Source organism: Varanus komodoensis, unplaced genomic scaffold (genome assembly GCF_004798865.1).
Source record: "Varanus komodoensis strain SLA01 unplaced genomic scaffold, ASM479886v1 scaffold45, whole genome shotgun sequence".
Classification (NCBI taxonomy): domain Eukaryota; kingdom Metazoa; phylum Chordata; class Lepidosauria; order Squamata; family Varanidae; genus Varanus; species Varanus komodoensis.
This window is the reverse complement of record NW_025336011.1, coordinates 6,780,016-6,804,492: the sequence shown is the minus strand read 5'-3', so window position 1 is coordinate 6,804,492 and position 24,477 is coordinate 6,780,016. Positions and strand designations below refer to the sequence as shown.

The following is a 24,477-nucleotide window of genomic DNA, read 5'->3' as shown; positions in this document are numbered from 1 at the left end:
CTGAAAAGAACTAGTGCCCCCCAGATGTTTCGACCAGGTTTCCTGCCCACTTGCCATGCTGGCTGGAGTGATGGATACAGAAGTCCAAACAGCTGGAGGGCACCAGCTTGGGAAGGACTGGGCTAAATTATTGTTGTGGCCAGGGAGGCTTTAACTAAGCAGGATGATTTAACTAAAATAAGAATAAAGGGCCAATAGCAGTTGTGTGTGAGTGTCATGGGGTAGGGTATGGAGTGTGCAGAAGAACCATGTACACTCCTGCATGTGCAAAAGACTGGCACGGGTCATACCTCCCAGAGGTCATCACCCCACACAACTCTTAAGCCTCACTCACCATCGTATTATAGTAGAAGGAAGCCAGTTCGATCACGAGCACAGGGAGCAGATCTCGAAAAGGGCTGGTGCCTAGAGGCGATACTCGCAAATGTAATACATGCGCCGTTCACAGTCATTGTCCCACCACTTCCCATCGTCTGAGCTGAGGGAGACGCAGTTCTCACGGGTGCCCCCATTGGGCTGGGTCACCAAGTGGTCGCGGTACCAGTCGAAGACAGAGACCCGCTGCCCGCTCTCAAAAAGCCACAGCCCTTCTGCACGCCGGTCGTGGATGCCCACCCAGGCCGGCCAGTTGTAGGGCTGGAAGGCTTCATAGAGGTAGCGGCGCAGGACAGTTAATTCAGAGGTGTCCGCTGGCATGGCCAGGTTGCCTCCCCTTGCTTCACAAAGTTTTTGTGCTCCGTCGTAGACTTCGAAGTGCTTGAAGATCAGGAAGCATTTCGCCTGAGTGCGCCGACCTCGCAAGCAACCTGGAATGATGCAGAGTATTTGCTGTCGTTGCAATTGTACGGCAAAGCCAGGGTTCATAGGAAGGAATTAATTTTCCTAGTAACAATGTACTGTTCCCTGTTGTAAAGCAAAGTATTTCTAGGTGGTTTGGTCCCGGATGAACAATGAAGACCCATTTGCTTGTCAAGCCACCTGCCCCTGGTGGAGGAGAGTCTGGCTAGAAGGGTTGACACCAATCAACACAGCTGCCTGCAGTTTTTGACTCTCCTTGGAGACAATGATGATGAGCGCCTGCACTTCAAAACATACACCAGTATGCCGCTGTTATTACATCAGCAGCATGCTTGGTGTTTTGTAGATTGCAAGAAGACAGTCTCCTGCCCCAAGAAACTTACAATCTAAAATGCAATACAATGGACAAGGCAGAGGTTAAATGACCTTTTCAAATATATTCTTTTTCTGGCTCATCCCAAGCTTCTGGCACTGACTTCAATCAGCACTTCTGTGTCCTGAATAACCTTTTCATTTGAGCCTTTTGTTCTTTCCATCCTGAGCAGCATACCTATGAAATCCTGACTCTTTTGAGATGATTCCCCCCCCCCCCCCCCCGCCCCTGCACAGGGGCACACACACCTCACACACAAACACAGCCCTAAGCTTTCCCTAAAGGAGTGATTTGGCAAGTGGCTGCAGCCTGAGGTGCTCAGTCCAGCTCTCAGCATGGCTTCCAATTCCGAGGACTCTGCATATTATTTATTCCTTAACCACTTTGTCCCTTGTAGGCTGCAGGCCAAAACAGGAGGGGATGGTTGTTCTGACCATCCCCCTCTTTTTAAGACAGCAGCTGGATTTTCTCCATGCCATTGATAATGCAGCTTTTGCCACCCTAATGCTCTATAGGTGCAATGGATTACAACTTCCATCATCCCCAGCAACCAATGTACTGGTGATTGTAGGGTTGGTAGCCCACACACTTGGAGGGCATAAACTGGGTAAGGATGTCCTACTCAAAAGTTGCAATCTTATGTCTATTTACATGGAATCAAGTCCCATTGAGCGCAAAGTGTTATGCCTCCAAATAGCCTATTACAAGATTGTTCAATTAATTGCTCTCACTCTCTCTCACACACACACCAGACCAGGGATGGATAATCTGTGGTCTTCTTAACTTTTCTTGATGTATAACTCCATGATCCCTCAGGATATGCTATGCTGGCTACAGCCTATGGAAGTTGTAGGCCAGTACAGCTGGAGGATCACAAGTTGTCCAGCAATGTGTTAGCAAAATACAGTGATACATGTGCTTTGATCCCCCATTCACCCTGAATGGTCAACAGCAACACAGGGGCTGGGGAGTATTTTGATCTGGAAGAACTGGGTGTGGAAAAAGGGTTAACTACTCTCAACTTTCTCCAGGATCATTGTTCCAAAACTGGGCCATCATGCTCTCCACAGCTTCTTTGGTCTAGCAGTAGGCAGATAGATCTCCAGAAGTTTTAGATTTGAACTCGCAACATTCCTGACTACTAGCCATGCTGGTAGGGGCTTCTGGGAGCTGAAGTCCAAAACATCTGGAGATCTACCCTCTGTCCACCTCTGTCTTTAGAGGAAGCAACAGCAAAAAGTTAACATCTGATCGCAAATGAAATGGCATTGTGATAATTCACAAGTTTTGTTGTTCCTTCCCCTTCCCTTGTTAAAGTTTTTTGACAGGACGTTTTGAGAGAAATACCAATAGATCCTTGTCAATCTTTTGCTGGCAACCAGGGCTCTGAGTCAACATATGATAATTAACCATATTTTAAACCTGAGCAAAAGCTGTGGGGCCAATAGCAACATTGCTATGCAGACACCGGTAATTACTGTGGGGCATTTATTTGTTGAGATACCCGATCATTTCCCCTAATCCAGGTATTTGAATGGCATTGAAAAACTCAAAGAGAAAACAGGACCTCTTTCCTTTGGTCAAAGGTTGCCAGGGTGGTCACCTGGAAACAACTGCTGCTCATCATGGGCGATCAGGCAAATAGCCTTCACGATGTCCAGGACAGGTGTCAACAGTCAGCATCATCCGGCCACATGCTAAGGACCGCGTCCCAGCAGGGCTTTCATTGCTGACTGCCAGAGCATCCTGGCCTGCAGCTGTATCTTCTGTCCACTGTCAGCTGCTGTTCACCTGTTCTCACTGAGTAAGCAAACAGTAGCAAGAGCTAATGAGTCTCTGCTCATTGTGCCCAAAGAAGGACTGAACCATGATGGAGAGAGCAGGCAAACCAGCAGGGGCAACAGCAGCAAGAAGGTGAGCCATGTTCAGGGAGAGAGTGGATTTGAAGCTTCCCAAAGCATGGAGCCAACACTGGTAATGATTCATAACTGTACAATGCGGAAGGGCCTCCCCCAAGAAGCGTCTTCTCCCTCAGCTGTTACCATCACAAATCATTCCAGCAGTATGTACAGAGAGAGATGAGAAAGGGAAACACAGCCATTCCTCTAGCCCTGCTGGCAGTCTGCTTCATTTTTTCTCTTCCCTCCTCATCTCTCTTTCCTTCTGTGCCATGTCTTTTCAGTTTGTAAGCCTGCAAGTAGGGATGGCCATATTTCATTAATTGTTTCTAAGCCACTCTGGAATACTGTTTATTTAGTTGAAGAGCAGAATAAACAAAAGGAAGGAAGAAAATGGAAATCTCTTTAAATAAATAATATATATTTTCTCTCTCAGACACCAGTCCCTCAGATACTGATGAATGATTTTTATCCTGTGACCACCACTGTTCTAAACATGCATCAACCAACCCCCAGGGGAATCCTTCCCTGATCCTCACCATCAATTCGTCCAAGCTCTTTCTGGTTACGCGTCGCGACATCATTGAGGGAAGCAAGAGACTCGCGTGCCTCAGTCAGGCCCCTTTTCAGATCAGCCAGGCCTTGGGAGAACTGGGATACTCGCACATCCATGTTGTAGAACTGGACATTGAGGCGGTGGACTGCTGCATCCAGGCTGTTCAGGCGCGAGACTGTGCATTGGACACCAGAAAGGAGAAACAGAAAGAGAAGAAGCACCTTTTTCAGGATCAGGAGGCCCAGGAGCAGGAGATGTTAGAGCTCTCCCAGCTAGGGGGAAATATGAAACAGAAGTGGTGGCTACAAGACCAGCCTTCGCCAGCTTAGCCCCCTAATTGTTGTAGACTCCAGTTACCATTATCCCCAGCCAGGATGTTGAGAATGCTGAGAGCAATATAGCATTTAGAAGGCTCCAGGTAGGGGAAGACTCACCTCTGTAACAGGGATGCTGAACTTTAGGCCTGTGGACAAAAGACCAGCCTTCCCCAGCTTAGCCCCCTAATTGTTGCAGACTCCAGTTCCCATTATTCCCAGCCAGGATGGCCAATTGTCGAGAATGCTAAGAGTAATATAGCATTTGGAAGGCTCCAGGTTAGGGAAGGCTCAGCTCTGTAATGGAGATGCTGAACTCTAGGCCTGTGGACCAAATCTGGCCCTTCCTGGAACCTCAACTGAACCCTCAGCCCCACCAACCCTTCCCACCCTCCACCCCCTTTCCACCACTCATCAATCACTTGATGGTTTCCCACATTTTGTGCTGTTTTTACTGCTCAAAGGCTGAAGAGCCTCTCCTAAGGCTAATTTACTAGCAGGAACAGCTTTAAACTAAAATGTACTGGCAGCTCTGCTTGTTTCGAGCCAATGCAAGCTAAAAAAAGTTCCCATCCCTGATATATAACGGCAACTAAAGCAGGGGAAAGTCATGGCAAGTCTTCACTCATAAAGAAACTTGCATTCACAGAAGCATCAGAGCAGTAAAATCCAAATCGGCCCGTAGTGATGTAGCCATCCAGGTGCGGCGGGAGAGGCACGCCTGCCTCCCCACCGTTCTCCTTGCATGCATGCACTCCCTCGATGATGCCTCTCTTATCAATGCAGCTTGAGGTGGATGCTGCTCAGATTGCCTATTAAGTGTCAGCGGTCTCATGGGGGGCTTTGGAGAGCTTAGCTGACAACAATCTCGATAACAGAGCGGCATGGGAACCCGGTCTGTGGAAGTGGGAGCCCCTAGGAGCGAACAGCAGAGAAACAGGAGGAAGACAAGAGCGGGATGATAAAGCTGCCTGGGAGCCAACGGGTAATGGCTTTTGGGACTTGGACAACTGCCGGGGCTCCAACAGACCCCCTGGGCTGGGTGCTTGAGTTCAGGGGCAGCCATCCAGATCTTCTGTCTCGAATGCCACAGAGCAACTTACATTAGAGAATAGGGGTGGGACATTTTTGGGCCCCAGGGTTTTTTTTGGGGGGGGGGGGGCATCCTGTGTCTGCTGAGGATGGGAAGGAGCATGCAATGTGCATATGCATGGAACCGCCAGCAGGACACGTGGCTTCCCGGCCAGTGCAATGGGGTGGGAGATCTTTCATGCACAAAAGGGCAGCACTTGCAAGCAGCTTCCTAGTATCAAGCCTCTGCATATGTCCTCACAAGTAAGGATGGGCATCTCTGCTCATAAAAAAGCAGGGCAAACCTCTGCAGCTATGCACAGAAGTAAGCAGGACTGCATCACTGAGCACTTTCCTCTGAAGCTCTGGCCCCCTCTCCCAGCAGGGAAAAGCGCTGGTCAGAGAGAAACCCCTTCCCCTATTTAAGCCCTGAGAAAGGCAGCTTGTTATAGTGCTCCGCTGGAATCACGTGAGCCTCAAGAGGAAAGTGGATGTGGAGCCACTGTTTTTCTTGGTTGTACAGGAAGCAGCCCTGAGACGTGCACCATTCCTTAGAGACAAAGTAGCAAACACTGGAAAGTAGTTGTTGCTGTCACAATGACCATCACTACCTGGAGCTCAATCCATGGGGCCTACCAGCACAAGCGGGAATTCAGAACAGAACAGTTCATCAAAGGCCTCCTCAGCTCGGATGGCTGAACCTGGTGCCTTCCAAGTGTATTGGAATATAGCTGTCGTCATCATCCTTAGCCAGCCTGACCAGCGGGTAGTCAGTGGAAGTTGTTCAGTTTTCTGAGATCACCATCCCACTGAGACTGGACCCTGTCTTTACTGGATCCTTTAAGAGCAAGTCATCTCCTGCTAAAAAATGGGCATCTGTTCTGTACATAAATGGTGAATTATCATATTATGGGGCCATCTTTCTGGGTGTAGTTGAGTTATAAATGCTGGTAAGCCAACTCAGATAAGAAACAAAATAAATAAACTGGGTCAGGATAGATTCCAGTGGCTCAGTTAACAGGGACATGGGAACTGTGTTTGACGTTTCTTTGAGGGATGTGTCCATAAGTGCCCGTTCGACTTTTTGGCCAAGAGACAGATATAAGAGGGTTACCTGTGATTGGTCCAGGGCTTCTAGCATGATCCATGTGGATGCTCAACTGCAGTCAGCACCACCACTAGGAAAGGCACGTGTCTGTGTGTGAGACTGCTTTTTCCAACTTGGGGCTCTCCAGATGTGTTAGACAGCATGGCCAGTTGGAAATGCTAGGAACTGTAGTTCAACACAGCTGGAAAGTGCTAGTTTTGGGAAGGCTGGACTGTGATGAGAGTCCACTTGACTTTGCATTTAAAGAGCAGCTTTTGCAGATTGCACCAAGGGGCAGTGGGTGGAGGCCAGTCATTGACGGGTTCAATGCAGGTATGGAAAGTGGATTTTAACCCTTTCTGCTTTTGTGGGAGTCATGAGAAAATCCCTCCCCTGAAAATGCTGTTGGCACTGATGAGGAATTCCCCTTAAAGCAAATAGCGGAGTCTGCAGCTGGGGCTCCCCTGAAGATCACAGCAGGGGAACAGAGAATTTAATTCCCTCTCTGTCCCTGCTGTCATCCAGTTAATAATCAGCATTTAAAAAAAAAACCCTGCATCTTGGATGCAAACAGGCATTTAAAGTCAGGTATAATTTGTCCCTGAATGGAATCAGGAAGACAGTGTATACACCAAATCTTTTCCCCACAGAAGTAAATTTCTCCACCACCAAATGTGCAAAGGTGAAACAGGAAGAATCCACAATTTTATTTCAATTTGTTTGTTTAATTCAACTGTCTTAACAACAATTGATCAGCCCCAAAACAGGTTAACAAAGTAAGATTTAAAAAGCAAAACCAATGAATCTGGAGGAAAGGCCACATCCTGATCTGTATCTTGTACAGATCTTGTTAATCAGAGCCAGCCCTGACAGTGTGAGTGTGAGACAACTGCTTTGGGCAGAAGATGCGTAAAGGAGTCGCAGCAGAGAAAGGCTTGTGCAGAAAAGCTTCCAATCTCCCCCTTGCATCTGTGTAGAAGGAGAAAGGCAGTGGGGAGAACCTGAGTGCAGCTTTATATGCAAATCAGCCCCAACATACCAGACCCTTTCTATCAATTTAATATTGATGGCTATATAGTAGACCAGAACCTGACTGCGCTGTGATCCAAAACAGTCCTAGTTCAAATGTTGCCTCTGTTGCTACCAATCATCTCTCAGTCTCCCAGCTGTAATAAGAGAATAATGGCACTAGACTGCTTCACAGGGCTGCTGTAATTATTATTAAATACATGTTTTCAAGATACTGTCTAAATATGTGCACTATTCATCCATTATTTTAAAAAACCATTCAGATTACTTGATGGTTAAATAAAACACGATAACTTGGCTTCAGTCAAGTGCATTTGAGGAGCAAGCAAAACCTATTACACTTTTATAGAAAGGCATCCACTAACTCTTGAGAAGAAAGCAGAACTACAAACTGAAGATTATTCACAATACCCTTTCTTAACCTCTACATCAGTATAGCCTTCATAGGTACAATTTGGCAGCAGGAGAGAGGGAGAGAGTGATGTTTCTTCCCTAATGTTCACTTCATGCTGAGGAAAGAAAAATTCTGTTCCTGGAATAGGAAATTCCTAGGAGTCTGCATCAAATTTCTATGTTCCACTTGAATAGGTAATTGTGTTCCCCTGCTCCCTGCGCAGGGCTGGGTTATCCCATAATCCCTTTCAAGAATAAAGGCCAAACTAAACATGACATGCTGCTATGCATAATTTCCTGCTGGTGTTTCATGTGTGTGTGAGTGAGAGAGAGAGAGAGAGAGAGACAGACAGGCAGGCAGACAGGCAGACAGACAGACAGGCAGGCAGACAGACAGACTCTTCCTCCCTCTTAGCTTCCCATCCTGCAAAACACATTTCTTTTGCTCAAAATTCCAGCCTCCACTGGGTTCTTTTCATTTAAAAAAAAAAAAAACCTGCTGCATGAAAGTTACACAGAAGCTTCGGTTATGGGTAGTTTGATCCTAGAACATCATGAAAGATGCTGTGCTTGAAAAGGATATCACAATAACTAATTATTTATAATAGGGAGGGAGACAGTTGCTCTGCATTTTAGGAAGACACATTGCATCAGGGGTCCCCAAATCTGTGGGCAGATATGGAATGTGGAGAATGTGATGTCAATGTTTTCACAAAATGGCTGCCATGGTGGATATGGCCAGTCACTAACAACTTGCCCAGGGATCCAAGTACAAAGCAGATATGGAGTCTGAGCTCCACAAGACAAGAGCATACTTATGAAACCAGCATTTTCTGCTCTTATACCTTTCTACAGAAGGCAGACTGTACTTGACCAGCATGCTGAGTACAAGGTGTGAGTGGAATCTGATCCCAAAAGGCCAAATTAAGAAGGGGCAGGGACAAGACAGGCTCCAAGGAAGGTATGCAGGGGCACACTTGTTCCCAAAGCTATCATGCTGGGGACCCCAGCATTGCATGTTCACATGTGTTGGGAAAGTCCAAATGAACCCTCAAATTAAAAGATATGCCTTTTTGTGACCTTTAGGATAAAATCTGGCAGCAGTGCCCATACTCTTCCTCCCCATCTGCAGAGCTTTTCCTTTCCCATTCCTTCTCTAGGGTAAAAAGGAAAAACAGTCCCAAGCTATGCTAATAATCCACTTGCTCTCAGATAAGGCAGACCTTAGCAGAAACAGCACTGAAACAATGTTGCTAGGGCAGCTGTGCTTCCTTTGCAGTGTAAAAATACCTAGCCAGCTCATGCTTTGTCTTAAGGAAATCTCTATATCTGATTGCAAAAACCACAATATTTTAAACCTATTAGAGTTCTGTAACTCCTAGTTGAGTAGCAAATAACAAATAAAACAAGACTTCCATGGGTCATGATGTTTTCCTGATGTCTGCAATTATTTTTCAATGTTTCTGCATTATTCCCCACTGCCCTTGCCTTCTCACCCATTCCGAATCTCCTCACTGCCTTGAAACTGGGTACGTGACTCATAACTTATAAAAAACTCTGTCTGTGCTCTGGAAGTGGGCTTGCTTTCCCCCAGCCTGGCACAGCCAGCCTTATCACAAGGCAGAGCAAGATGGCCACCTCAGGCCACAGACCTGGGCTGTCATGAACACACAGCAACTTTATATTTAATTGATGATTATGGTTTTCTTTTCTGTCTAGGAAGGGGAGACACAGCTGTGAGTTTTCCTGCTTCAGGTCCCAAAATAACTTTTCTTGCATGAGGTTTATAACTTGACATGGGTACATTTCACACACTGCCTCAGGCAGCAAAATGTCTTGGACAAACCCTGCAATGCTAGCTGGACTGTCTGGGAGTTGTAATTCAAAACATCTGGAGGCCACCAGATTGGGAAAAGTTGCCTTACAGAGTTGGAAGAAGGTAAACGGGCTGTTCATTTGCTAGCTGATAGAGCCTAGATTCTAGTTTTTATTGGAGTGAACTCCCAAAGCCGTCATCTATTCCAAACTGAAGCTCCTGGAGTTGCTTACTGCGGCTACCCAGAACTCACGCAGGACCATCACTGGGCTGTTGCACAGAATAGTAAAACTTTAGAGTAGGAAAGAACATTTGAGGCCATCTAACCCCTCCTACTGCACAGGGATCATGCAAGTACAGCATCCCTGACCAATGGCTGCCTAGCCTCTGCTTAAATATCCTACCACCTCCTGAGGCAGTCTGTTCCACTGTCCAGAACCTCTTCCCATTGGGAAGTTTCTCCTGATCCTAGCCTTGTCCTCAGAAGCAACAACTCTGCTCCATCTTACTTATTTATTTATTTGTTTGTTTATTTAGAAGGCTTCTATGCCGCCCCATTCGCCGAAGTCTTGGGGCGGCTCACAATAATAAATAAATAAGGACACAATAAAACAATACAATATGAGTCGACCTGGCCCGAAAAATAAAATAAATAAATAATATTAACAATTAAAATAGCGTTTGAATAAAAAGCTTTTGAATGAAAAACAAATAACGATGGCGCCAGGTGGACCTCTCTGGGGAGCACATTCCATAGATTGGGCGCCACTGCAGAGAAGGCCCTCCTCCGAGTACCCACCCTCCTAATTTCTTTCACGGAGGGTTCCCAGAGAAGGGCCTCTGCCGCTGATCTCAGGGGGCGGGCGGGCATATATGGACATAAGCACTCCTTCAGGTAACCAGGACTCAAGCCGTTAAGGGCTTTATAGGTCATAACCAACACCTTGAATTGGGCCTGGACTTCAATGGGCAGCCAGTGAAGCTGACGGAGAACTGGAGTCATGTGAACATAACGCCCAGTCCCCGTCAGCAGCCTGGCAGCTCTATTTTGAACCAATTGAAGTATCCGGACCATCTTCAAGGGCAGCCCCACGTAGAGCGCGTTACAGAAGTCAACAGAAGTTTTGTATCTTCTGTACAAAAGCCCTTCAGATATTTGAAGGCAGCGATCCTTTCTCCCCTGACTCTACTTTTTTCAGGCTAAACGTACCCAGTTCTTCCAACCATTCCCCACAGCACTTGTCCACATCTCCTCTCCATTCTGCCTGCCCTCCTCTGGCCACACGCCAGTTTGCTTGGACATGTGACATCTAGAGCTGGATGTGGTACCCCAGGTGCAGATCGCCCAGCACAGAACAGCGTGGAACTGTTCCTTACCATGATCTGGACATTATACTTCTGATAATCCAGGATATTTAAATACTTCACAAAGATGGCATTGTTCTACCTAAGTAACTTCTGGTGTCGATGCATCTGCTTGTCCATTCATCATATCTCTGTACTTGTTTTTTACGTAGCTTCTATGAGAACCCATCTCACAATCTAACACTTATTGACATGGTACCGGACATGTTTGATAAGAACAGTTCTGTCCCCACCAAAAAGACAAGCTGGCATGGGGTATGTTTTAGGGGCAGGGATGTTCTGTAAGAACTGATACTCCCCTAAAAGAGTGGTTCCTAACCTTTTCTATGACCATACCCCTTGAAAATGTTCAATTTATGTTCAATATCACATTTGAAGATGAAGAAATCAAATAACTAATTTTTGAACCACAAATTGAACCCTCCCAAAATAAGCTTTTAACTTAGTGCAAAAATTCAAATATAAATTGAGCAATTAGAAAAAAATATAAACAGTAAAATCAATCCCAGATGTGAACATAAAGTCAAAGACTTCTTTGTTCCTGCTTTTCATTCAGGATTTTGTCAAAACTTGGAGCTTTCTTGCTGATTGCAATCTGCAAGTCTGCCTGTGGATTCAGGCAATTCCTAGAATTTTGTCTTAATTGACAAAACAGAACAGAATCCAAGTGCAAGCAAAATAAGAATAAACAATTTTATTATTGGATAAATTTTGGAGAAAAATGTTGCAATTTGCCAATTTGCCTTCCTCTTTGTTGCACCCCCTGAAATGCCATCTATCACCCCTGGGGGGTGCAGGCACCCCATGTTGGGAATCCCTTCCCTAAAAATGGAATATCATACTGCATTAGTTCTCAGGCATAAGGATCCTGTGGCCCTCCAGATGCTGTTGGACTCCCATTGATCTTAGCTATTGGGGAGGATGCCAAAGTGAATCTAATCTTGGTTTGATTCCGAAAAACAATTCCGATGAAGCCAAAGTTCAGCCTGTTCATTATTCAGGGTTCTAACCAGCCATGCCCTTTTCTAGCTTACTCCATTCCACCACTCTCTCCTTCGTTTTACCACCCACTTGCTTTTAAGGGGGGATCCTCTGGGATGCTTGTTCTGGGTGTAGGAGAAAGTTTGCTCTTGCAATGGTATCTACCCTTTCAAATACTATTACAGGAATACTATTACAGGCTGTAAACTCTAGAGACACAAGGGCATTTCTGGCAGTGGAGTAAAAAGCACTCATAGGGCTTTCTGCTACAAGCCCTGTTTTTTACAAAGTGGAAGGAAGTCACTGATGGGTAGGTTTACTGTTGCTTCCAACCAAGACAAAAAACAGGATTTATGGCTAGGAATTGATTGGAGTTTGATGTAATTGGCTTTTGTGCCGGAGGACAAGGAAAGAAGCAGAAAGCAATGTCTTTGGAGAAGAGGCAAAGAGCGATCATTTGGGAGCAAGGGACAACAGGGAATAGAAGGGTTTAGAAGCTGGATATGTTCTGCTTCTCAGAACAGCTGCTCAGGGAGGGCGCTGCAGCAGCTCTCAAATCAGTTCATGACTGAGCTGGGATTTGAACTTGGGACTGTCTGGAATGCTCCTGATGAGTCTGCAGAGGGCCACTGAACAAACAAAGCAAGTAATCCTATTTAACATCCTTTTTAAAAAATGGGGAACACAGGCATGGCATAGCTACTCTTGATCAGCCTTTCCCCACCTGGTGCCCTCCACATGCATTGGAGAATTTTCCCCATAATCCTGCTTGAGGATTATGGGAGGTACAGTCCAACACATTTGGAGGGAAGCATGTTGGGAAAGGCAGATGTTCAATGCCACCAAAAAGATCAAGAACAGCTGTACTGGGTGAGCTAGACCCCTTTCCTGCAGTGACCAACCAGATGTCTCTGGGAAGCCCACAAACAGGACTTGAAGACAGCAATTCAGGCTGACTCTTAACAGCAGCCGGGCTCCTTCCAGGCAGAAGCCTTCTTGCTCCAGCAATCTGAAGGAAGCACCATGCAGCCACTTTGACTTTTCTTCCTTAGCAGATTGTTTCAGTTAAAAAAATGTGAGAAGCAGTGAGAAAACACGGGAGAATCACAAGTGGAGGAAGACTTTCCCTGCCACTCCAGCCTCCCTGCCATAAGATTCCATGAGTGAGGCATGGCTATGGCATAATAAAAGTCTCACTTGAGCATCCTTGATATTCACTGCCACGAGAGGGACCTGCAACAAAATGTTGCAGCGTCAAGTGCCTCTTCAGGATTCCAGTCACTCACTCCATCCCACCTCTTCTTCAACCTCTCCAGTTTTTTCTTTCCCTGCCTCTCCAGCAGTCAGCATTTCATGGCCACTGAGCACAGCCAGGTCTTTAGGCTATGCTCATGCTGCCCCTCCCACCCAGCCACCAATGATTTTTTTGTACTTCAGCTAACCTCTGGCTTCTGCAGATCAGCAGGTACCTTCTCCTCATACTTCGGTGGTACAGTTTTGGCTGCATAAGCAATGGCACCTGAACCTCAGAAATAAAGAGAGCAATGCTGCTCCTACACCTGGAAATGCCACATAACCAGGCTAGTGGCTTTTGAAAGATAAGCCTGTCCTTCATTAAAATGGGGATTGAAAGCCAGCTAGAAGAGAGAAGCCCATAATGGTCTAAGGGGGTGGGGCTGTTGGCTGGGGCAGCAAAGAGGTAAAATCTCCTTTGGAATTGGAACTGCTTTATCAAGGACAGATGATCTGGCTGTTCTGCATTACTCACACACATAGTTAAAGCTGTCCTCCTCTTCCTGAGCCGGGGAAGCTGTCGTCGTGGATAAGACAGTGGGATGGGGTGGCTCCTCCTTGTCCTCTTCCGCCTCCACATCTTCATCCAAGATCTCCTTTCCGTTTGGATCTTCAAGCTCTGTCAAAGTGATCTCCTGGGCAGCCTCCTCTTCGATCTTTTCTGACAACTCCAGAACCTCCTGCAGGTGCTAGGCAAAGAAGTCACAGCAAAGGATGACAGCCAGGCCAAGGTAGCACAGTTCCTCCAGGCAGGCAGGCAGTTTGTCCTCCAAGTAAGGGGTGCATCCACTCCACTCCTCTTCCTCTCATTCTCTGCCTCTCCTCTGTGGGAGTTGTCCTCATAAAAGATATAGTATCATATTTTGGAATATAGAAATCTTTGCCTCCTCTCTCCCTCCCGCAACCAATCTGCAGGGTCTTTTCCATTCAGGTTCTTTCTACTGTTGCAAATGCAATCTTGTGGGAGACTCTCCACCAGCTGCTTCTCAGCTCCCTCATTGTCTTTCTAGAACTTCCTACCTCAGACTGTAAAGAGTTGAAACCTATTAAATTCTGTAACTTCTGATTGTTTTATTTTTCAATCTGTCACTCAAGATCTTGATGCATCATGATGTTTTCCCAATGCTGTGTGCTTCTATATCGTTCTTGCGTATCACTCATTAAAAGCCTCATTCCCTTCCCTTGCAATGCATCCGTGACACCAACTCCATAAAACACTCTGTGTATGCTTAGTTCCTTTGCAGTCAGTCTTAAGCTGGCTACCCCTCAGCGCTGTTGTAATTTAGGAATATCTGTTTGCTGTACATAAATTGTTGAATGCTTGACTGTATGCTTCCTTTTGGATCTGGACAGTCATTCTTTGCAGGCCTGAAATGCTTACCCCCACACCTTATCGTTTTTGCTCTGGGTAGGGGTGGGAAATATCAGGCAATCCAGGAGCCATTTTCACCTCCTGACAGCTCAATTCTGCACTGGACCCCTGGAGAAAAATCAGCTAACTGTTCTCAAGCTAAATTTGACCCTTTTAGTGCTCTGTAGAGCTAACCCTGTTTGTTTGACTGTTGGTGCTGTTGCTCTTTTTAATGGCTGCAACAGAGGGTGCCACAACTGCTTTGGGTGCTTCCAGACCAGGAGAGAAGTATCAAAGCTTTTTAGTCCAAGGGCCAAATTAAATTTCAGAGAAATTCCCAGGGCCACATTGCAAATGACAGCACTCTTTTAGCTTAAAGCTCTTACTGCCAGTAACTTAGCCCTGGGGCACAAGCAGTATGGAAGATTAGCACACAAGCTTGGGAGACCAAATCTCTGGAAGGTTGCCTACCCTACCTCTCTGCTGCTTGTGAGCACTGATTGAAATAAGGACGCAGGGGTCGTGGTCATTTCTCCTGTATCTGATGCTACTAGAGTATCTGTCCTTTCGTTTCACCTCTTGCAGCCTGCCCCGTTGAATCTTCTGTAATCAAATACCCCTTTCCCTACATCCCTTTTCCATAAATACAGCTGTCCTTAGGAGATTCACAGAAGGAGACTGTGCACTATGTGTGAACTAGCACCACTCCTATTTAGGGTTAGACTTAGGCTTTAGGCTCCAAGAATGAAATCCCTCCAGGATGCCCTACCCATAGCAGCCCTGCACAGCTCTTGAGGAGAGGCAATTCAAATAGGGCAGGCGGAATCCCGCCCCTTACAATCTGCAGCAGAGGCCCTGCTCCGGGAATCCTCCTTGAAGTTGGTTAGGAGAGAATATACTCAGAGGAGGGCCTTTTCTGCGATGGCACCCTGGCTATGGAATGCGCTCCCCAGAGAGGTCCACCTGGCGCCAACATTGTATGCTTTTCGGTGCCAGGTCAAGACCTTTTTATTCACTCAGTATTTTAATGTTTAAAAGATTTTAATTATGTTTTAGTCATGGGTTATTAGTCTTGTTATTGTTTGGGGTATTTATGATCTTTTATACTGTCGTATTTATTGAATTTTGTCTGTAAGCTGTCCAGAGACACATAGTGATTGGACAGGTTAGAAATATCCCAAACAAGCAAACAAACAAACAAATAAAATAAGGCGGTGTAGTCACTTGGGGAATTCAGCTCCAGGTAAACTGGATTTGGCAATGGTTCTGAGGTTCCACATCCCTGTGCCATATGAAAGAAAGCTGCTGCCCCCAACAGAAGGGATCAGGAATTGTGGAGCAATTCAAGCTTTTTATTTAATAGGTTTTCTGTGGTGAGAAAAAATGATGGAAGCAGCAGTAGGTAAACACGGGATGTTTACAAGTGGAAAAGGGATGACATCTATACATAGGCATGATAAATTTAGCAGGTGTCTGTGTGGATCTTTCCTACAAATGCTCAGGCTGTATGTACGGGTGTTTTTCTTTGAAAAGAACCCCATAAAGTAGGTTAAGTGGAAAATGAGTAAGGGCTTGTAGGATACTGAGAAGGTTTTTAAAACTTTTTAAAGGGGTTTTTAAAAAGTGTTTCTAATGTACCAGAGTCTGAGCCCTTCTAATGCTGGCTTTCTGTCTCCCTCAATGTGCATGCACAGGCATATGTGCACACACGCGCACACAGTGCTGGCCTCACATGTACGCGTCACCAGGACCCCTGCCAAAGGCCAGCAATGCACATTGGTCCACTGGTAAGACCCCCTGGGCCTGCTCTTCCACATCATGATCGCAACCTCTTCCTTCCCCTGCCTCTCACTCTGACAAAGACAAGAGTGGCTGTGAAAGGAAGAGTCGATGCCACAGTGTTGTGAGCCTGGCATCCCTTCCCAGCGAAGGCAAGTACTTCAACAGTTGTTAAAAGAGTCTTTATTCCAAACAGCTGCAAAGTATTCACAAGCTCTGAAACACACTCAGGGTAAAAAGCTGACCTCTCGCTCTGACCGTAATCACCCCAACTTTGCTTATGAACCCTTCAGGGCCGGTCTCTGGAGGGAGGTGCACTATGGACATGTGTAAACATTGCTTCTCCCCTCGAGTTTCCAGTTCACCGAGCTGGCCTGTGCCCGAGCATCCCAAACTCCTGAGGAACCCTCCCCAGCCTGTTCTCCATCAGCTTCTTTCCCACAATCAGGAATGGGAGGGGGCTCAGTGGTTGTCCTAGAAGTGCTTTGATCCACCACTGTCTTGACCTGGCTCTCCAGGAGTAGCTGGCCACCTGGGGCCTCACTAGTCTCAACAACTCCAATATCAGAATGAGAACTCTGAGCCACTACTGGGACAACTATCAACCCCCTTTCCTCTGAGTCTAAGCCATCATTCCCACCAGAGCCCTCAAACGCTTGTGTGCGCCTGGGAATCTCATCCGAGCGCACATGCACGACACACAGTTCCCAGACTACCGAGCAGCAGCAATCCTGGGGAAGACAATGAAGAGGATCAACAGCAGCTGGTGACAACAGCAGTAAGGAGGTAGAGTCGCCAAGAGAAGGGCTGTCTTGCCAAGGTGGTGCTAGGAGGCAACCTACTAGGGCTGGAACCCTGCATCTTTAATCTGGAGCCCCAAACCTCTGGGAAGCCATTTGTACTGCCACCCTGATCTCCATGGGCTCTTGCTGAAATACAGATCATGGGCTCTGATTCTCTCTCTCCCCGTCCTGCCCCCTGCATGTGCTTCACCTCTTGCTGCCCCTCATTAATCTACCTGAACTTTTTTTTTCTGAAATCGAATTCCCTTCTCTCCCCTGTCTATGCATCCCTTTTTACAAATAGTCTGTACTTAGGAGACAGAGTTCCTTAAAGAGAGAGAGAGAGAGAGAGAGAGAGAGAGAGAGAGAGAGAGAGAGACTTTAGAGCATATATACATTAGCATATGGAAAGTATTTTTTGTTCTCTTGGCCTTTGGACCTGCCTCAGATCAGCACTTTTTGATGCATAAGCACCACCAGCACCACCTAAGGGCCCTCCAAACCCTGGAGCTGGCAATCTCCACATATACATGGAGGGCATGTACACAAAAGACACATATACACAAATAAAATATTATGCTAAATCTCCCTTTACATACTTATTCTTACTGACTCGATTTCATAAAACTTTATTTTCACTTTCCCTGGGTTCCTGTCCTGAAGAATTTTCCAGCCTTGTTTCCCCAGTCCTACAGCAATTCCACTCATCCCACTGTCACCACACTGCCTCTTTGCTTTGGCTAAGGAATCGGGTTTTGTCGGGAAGGCCTAAAAATCAGGCTCCCTATAGACTGTGCAAACCCCAGAGCTGAATCCCAGGAATCAGTTGGCCCTGGCTGAGCTATGATGTCAAAAACAAATGGTGCTTGTCTCCCTTTTTTATTTTCTTTTAAGGGGATTTTGTATTTAAAGAAGCCTTCACATTTGGCTCAATTGCCAGCTAACCAGATGCCACAGATGATGTGCTGTTTTGACTTGGAGTCTGGAACACAGCCTGGATTTCTGAATCCTGTTTGACTACAAAACACACAACTCTTTTAAAACAGGAACCAAATTTTGTGACTTGGCTTGATGGTTTCAATTGATAGCCAAGTCGAAGCTGAATGTTTATGGAGAATGCATTTGCATCCTTTGTGTTTTCTGTGTCTGATTCTGTGCCTATATTTTTCCTGGGCAAATGTAGTTGTTTAGATAGCCATCATTATTTCTAAAGTTCTGCCATTTGGCCTTTCTGTACAACAAACTCCTCTTTTTTTAAACTCCAAGTTCCTACAACTTGGGACCCACCAAGTTCAGTGCAGCACCAGCTTCTTGTGCTGCTGCCTGCCAGGGACAGCAAAATATGGAGATAATCACATGCTTGGCAGAAACAGAAAATGGAGCCTGCAGGAAATGGACTGTGTTTCCTAACTCAGCCATAGTACATATAGTTACCGTCTGAGAGAGAAGCTGGATGATCAAAATCAAAGAGACATATGCTTTGGCAACCAGCACGATTACCACCAGCACTAGAAACCTAGAAACCTAATTCTAGGTTTCATTTCAAGGAGAGTTTGGGTCTAACCAGGGCCAGTCCTGTCATGAAGCAGAGTGAGGTAAATGCCTCGGACGTTGGGGCAACACCAACAGCCCTCCACATACAGGAGGCAGAGCTGCACGTGGTCCGTTCCTGTACCCTCTAAACAGGCCTGCTGCCCTCAGGGATGGTGGACAATCCTTTATCTTCACCAGTATGTGAGTCAGACTCTGCTAGCAGTCCAGATTCTGGGGGTGCAATTCCGTCCTTCATCTCAAGTAGCAAAGTATCTTAGGCTAGCTCACTCCATGCTCAAGCACATACTTTGCATGCAAAAGGTCCCAGGTTCAACCCCAGCCTCTCAAGGTAGAGCTGAAAAGCCTTCTGTCTGAAACACCTGAGATCCAGTGGCAGGTGAACTAATCTTGTGACTCAATATGTGACAGCTTCACATCCTATGCTCAATGCAAATTCAAAGTAAGGATTGAATGAATCTCAGGTTATGTGCAGGCATTCAATTAACTCAAGTGGGTGTGAGGAGGGTGGAATTGGAATCAGGGCCTGTGCTTCATTTATGCTAGAATAATTGAGAGATTTTCCTTAAATGAGAGCCATAAGCCCCGCCCTGACTCAGAATCAAGGCCAGGGTTTTTGAGGCACCCTCAGAAAAATGCTCTACCGTTTTCTATGTCGGTGGGCTCTGGTGGACTTGCCTGGTGACAGTGGCAGATGACAGCACCATTGCAATGGACATTTGGTGGGCAGGAGCTGCAATGTGACTTCCCCCTCCATTTCTCTGACATAGTTTTCCTTTGGGGCACTGTGAGAAATTTAAGAAGTAGTTCCCAGATTCAGCACTCAGTGGAGCACTGGAAGAGCAACAAATATTCTTTTTATGGGGGCCAGACAGATGCCAGCTGTGGGCCAGTGCACATGCTCCTGCCAAGCTACCTTCAACTCCCACCATTTTTGCTGAAGATTGGCCTCCCCTGCAGTTTTCTGTAAACAGCTGCTGAGGGGGCAGCTTCAAAGGTAGGCAGATTAAGCTTTCTCTGACCCTTTGTAATCCAAGGCCATCCTTGAGTCCAGGGTTTCAGCTGAAGACCTCCTCATGGTCTATGCATGGACAACCTGTTTGTCCACAGGCTTTCTCCAAGCAGTCAGAAATTCTGCAAGACAGAGGGTACAGGGCCTGCATGTGCACTTTGAAGACACACAGACCTGGTTCACACGCAATGACAAGCCAGAGCATGGGCTGAGTATGGGTCACCGTCAGCTGTGAGCAGTGCACTGTGGTATATAGCAGGGGTGGCCAGACTTGCTCAACAGAAGAGCCACTTACAGTAAATGGCAGATGTTGGAGAGCCGCAAGTGGGCGCCTGCAGATGGCAGCAACAGCAAGCAGCCGATGGCTAGTGGGTGCCCATGGCCAGTGGCAGCAGGCAGCAAGGGGCAAGCAGGTGCCCATGGACACTCCAGGCAGTGAGCCACATGCAGCTCCCGAGCCTCGGTTTGGCCACCCCTGTATGCAGATGGTTGACAATGAACTACTACAGAGTTCACAACCCAACAGGAAACCAGAGGTTTTCTTCCTGTTCTGTTTGTGATTAAGAAGCCACAGTAAAACTGCCCCCCTCTTGGATGCACACCTTGATATGGTTAGCGGGGTTGAGAGGGTCAGAGAAGCTGAGAACCATGCTGCCAGGAGGCCAGAAGGTCTCATTAGGTAGTCTCCCAGCAGGGTCACTCAAGGCAGAATGGTGAAAGCAGAGACACCAGACTAAGATGCATCCAACGGTCGCATCAGCAGAAGAGAATGGATATTTCCAGTGATGATGCGGTGGAGAAACTTCTGAAGCACAGCTACTGGGCAGCAGCAGTAGCTGCAGATGGCAGTGGCAGACAATGACAGCTGACACTCAAGCCAACTTTAGTGAGTACTGTGAAGAAGAAAGCAATGGAAACCACCTCTGAATTTTCTTACCTCAAAAACCCTGTGATGAAACAAGCCAAAATGAAACAGAAGATTGTGCCAGAAGATGAGATTTCCAGGTGGGAGGCACTCAATAAGCTACTAGGGAAGAGCAAAGGACAACAGGGCAGTCACTAAGGACTCCACTAGATCGAAGCTGAAAGGAAGTCTAGTGTGTGACATGCACAGAAGTGGAAGAAAAGTCTGATGCTGCACAACGCATGCAATTAGAACATGGAATGTGAGAGCGAAGAATCAAGGCAAACTGAAAACCATAAATCAGGAAATGGGATAGCTAAACATCATGTTATTTGGTGTGAACAAACTAAAATGGACTGGAATGGGACATTTTCAGCCAGACATCTAAGAAGTGTTTTACTCTGGAAATGACAGACTCAGAAGAATGGGTTGTTTCTAATACTAAGGCAAGATATAGCTCGGGCAGTAAGAGCCTATAATGCAAAATCTGATTGAATAATATAAATCAGAATTTGTGGAAATCCTAACAACATAACCATCATTCAAGTCTATGCCCCAACAATGAAGGCTGAAGAAGAAATCAAAAGGTGCAGGTGTTCAAGGGGAAATCGGTAACACACCTAAACAAGACATGCTGCTAATTTGAGGTGACTGGAATACAAAAGTGGGAAACAAAGCAGAATCAAACCTTGCAGGAAAATTTCACCTAGGGGTAAGAAATGAAGCAGAAGAATAACTCACAGAATTCTGTGAAGCCAACAAGCTGTTTACTGCAAATACATGCTTCAAGCAAGCAAACAAGCAGCCAAACAACTGTGTACAGCCATCACCAGATGGCCAATAATCAAATAAAGTATGTAACTGGAAGCAGAAGATGGAGAATCTGTATTCTCGGTGCCAAAACAAGACCAGGAACAGATTGCAGCAGTGACCATGAATTCTTAATATTAGAAATCAGAGTCAAACTAGAAAAGATTACTATCAGAAACAAAGTGCCAAAATATAACTTAAATAATATCCCTGAGGAATTAAAAATCAGATTTGTATTATTGAACTCAATGTACCAACAGCCAGAAAAACTGTGGACTGAAACCAGATACATTATTAGGGAATAATGTCAAAAGACAATTCTTGTAGCTAAAAGAAAGAAAAGGCCTACACAGATGACAGAAGAATGCTCTTAAGGAATCAAAAAGCAAAAGAAAAAGGTGAAAGAAATAGGGACAGAATCCTGAATGCAACTTTTCAGCAATTATCACAATGAGACAAAAATAACTTGTACAATGACCAGAGCAAAGAAATGGAATTATCCTTACGTGATCCTCACATAACCCATGGTCTGTTCTGGGGTTACGGAAGGCTTGTTCAGCCCCTATATAACCCACACTATCTGGTTTTGCAGAACACAACCACCTTCAATTGAGGTTGGATATGCAACATGGCTTCCTACATTTGCCACAGCCCACTATGAGTTGTTTAACCATGTAAACCAGGTTATTCTGATTGTATGTCCAGCTCATTATTTGGCCTGTCAGTCCAGCAGCACCCACAGAGTCTGCAGATAAGTTTATTTTTCCCTTTGGTTACAACTGACAACTGCCAAAAAGTGAGCTGTAAAATGAAACCAAAGGCATGAATGATAGATGCTTAAAAAGGGAGGTGGTTCATTGTTTACCCCCTTTCTGGCAAGCTCCGAGATTACCTAGGGAAATCCTGGGCTCTCCCACACGAGAGACATTCAAGAGGCAGCTGGATAGCCATCTGTCAGGGATGCTTTAACTGGAGTCCTGCACTGAGGAGGTTGGCCTCGATGGCCTTATTAGGCCCCTTCCAACTCTCATGTGATTCTATATTCTAGATAATATATGCTGCAGAATTGTTCCCACTTGGCTCTTCCTTTAAGCAGGAGAAACTGAGCAGAGGAATGTCTAAACTGGACATTCTGACTTGCTTTTCCCCAAACAAACCAGAATCATAAACCAACAACAAACCTTGGTTTCTCCTTTATGAAGAATGCAATTTTCTCTGGTTCTGGACCAGAGAAAGAAAGGGTTCTGGACCTTCTGTTGGTGGGCCCTGCTGGGTTTACCTGGCATGGAGGTTCAGCAACAGCTGAACTCCAAGCAACATCATCTTACTGTGTCCGGCCAGCCTTTAAATCTCCTGTAGTACCCAGAAGAAATGAGGTTGAGGCACTGTAGGAAATTAAAATGGAGACTAGAACCATTGCTTGGAGTGCCAGATCAGGCAAGGAAAAGTAAGGAAAGACCCAGTTCCAGTATCAGCAGCAGCCCTCCTGCCCCAGGGATGCCAAGTGCTTAGGCCAGCCCTGAATTTAATAAAGTTGTAGACTACGGCTTCCAAGTTTTGTGAGTTACAAGTCAAACTGAATGGGCTAGGAGAGGACAGCAAGCTAAGATTCCTGAATTCTTGGGAAACAGAAAGGTGTAGAACAGAATGGAAGCAGTTCATAGCAAAAACTAAAGACTAAAGACTTTTTTGACAACTTCTAGGTTCTCTGAATGAAGACAAGGGTGGCCAGGTGTCCTTTTTAACTGAGGACCTCCTCTTTTTGAAGTTTTCCTCATTTGAAGGCTGTCCCATCCAAGATCAGGAAGCCTAAGAAGGAACAGCCACCTGGGCTGTTGCCCATCAGCATTCCACATCTGGACATTGATGGAACAATTGATCACACTTCCCTGCTATGGTAAGTTATGGTATTTCTATTTAAATAATACTTATTCCTGAACATTTTGCTGCCAAAGCAAACTAATCAACTTTGTGTCACAAAATGATGACCATCAGTCCAAAGAAAGAGATCTGTCTCGTTTTTCAAAAGAAAAAAAGCTGTTTCAAATAATACTTACTTCTAAATTTGTATTTATACTTATAAATTATCACATCTGCATTTTATGCAAGCTTGTGTCCTTTTTGTCCCCTCTGATTATGATTCACAAGTGGCCACCCTTGACAGAGGACAGACTTGGGGAGATGAAGCAAAAGAGCCATCCTGCTGCAAGAAAGAGGTTGTAGCCAGAAAAACTGGGCAGCCGGATCTTATGCCTCCTTTGCCAGGCTTAGTGGTAACAACGGACCACCGGCTGACTGAGTCTTTTACATAAAGTGACCGCATGCACTTCCTGTACGTCACCAGGAAAAGATGAGGGGATGCTTTATGCTGAGCCGCCCAAGCTTGTTTTTGATCAGTTGATTTGATTGGTGTTTTATCACTCTAAGCTCAGTGCACACCCACTTTGCATCTACTGCAAAGTTTCCGTGGAGATTCTGTGCCTCAGTTGCCTTTGGGATGAGGCCATCCCAGAAGTTATCCCAGACTCACTCGAATGGAGGCGTCCCCACATTGTGCTGCCCCAGGAGCTGCTTTCCTCCTGTGCTGCCGGTATAGCTCCATTGCCCCCATCCCCCTATATCATGAGACTGGGTGCCAGGAAAAAGGGAATCTCTCCCTCCCTCTCCCCCTGCCCCCCCCCCCCGCTCACCTTGAGCATCAGAGCTTTTCTTTCTTCCTCAGAGCTTAGCTCATCCCTCTGTCCCCAAGATGCCCCAAGCAGCATCGCCAAGAACAGCATCTTCATCAGAGCCCACAGCTCCATGGTGCTTTCCTCTCCGCCCAGGGTTGGTGCACAAATGAAACAGAGCTGGGGAGCTCAACTCTTCTCAGTCTTGCCTAAATCCACTCAAAGATACACCAAGTCTGCCCTTTTCTCTCTCTGTCCCTTGGAATTCACTGCGGTCTGCCCACTCAGGCGATGTTCAGGCAGAAATGGAAGGGGTGGGAGGGAAGAAGGGAGGAACCAAACTTCAGCCAGCCAGAAGCTGGAACGTCTGATCGGATCCAGATGTGGTGTGAGAAGAGGCCCAAGTTTTAACCAGACTGAACTGGGAGTGAAAAATGTGTGTGTGTGTGGAAGGGGGGGGGGGGTGTCACCTGACAATTTAAATTCACATCTTTCTTTTCTTCTCAGATTCTATATTAAATTATGTGCATACATATACAAACACACTCAGTTTTAATTAAACTTTTAAAAGGAAAGTCTGCCAGCAGGGCTTTTTATATTAGCATTCACTTACATTAAAGTGGGCAACTTGTGACTCTCCTGATG

General features: G+C 46.0%; 1 protein-coding gene across 1 annotated transcript; it reads right to left on the bottom strand.

Moving 5' to 3' along the window:
• Positions 1–405: 405 nt before the first annotated feature.
• CLEC11A (C-type lectin domain containing 11A) lies at positions 406–23,774 on the bottom strand. Its single transcript, XM_044444525.1, has 4 exons — positions 23,694–23,774; positions 13,450–13,663; positions 3,609–3,800; positions 406–806 (listed from the first exon to the last, which is right to left on the bottom strand). The coding sequence occupies exons 1-4, from the start codon at positions 23,772–23,774 to the stop codon at positions 406–408; spliced, it is 888 nt and encodes a 295-aa protein (XP_044300460.1).
• Positions 23,775–24,477: the final 703 nt, after the last annotated feature.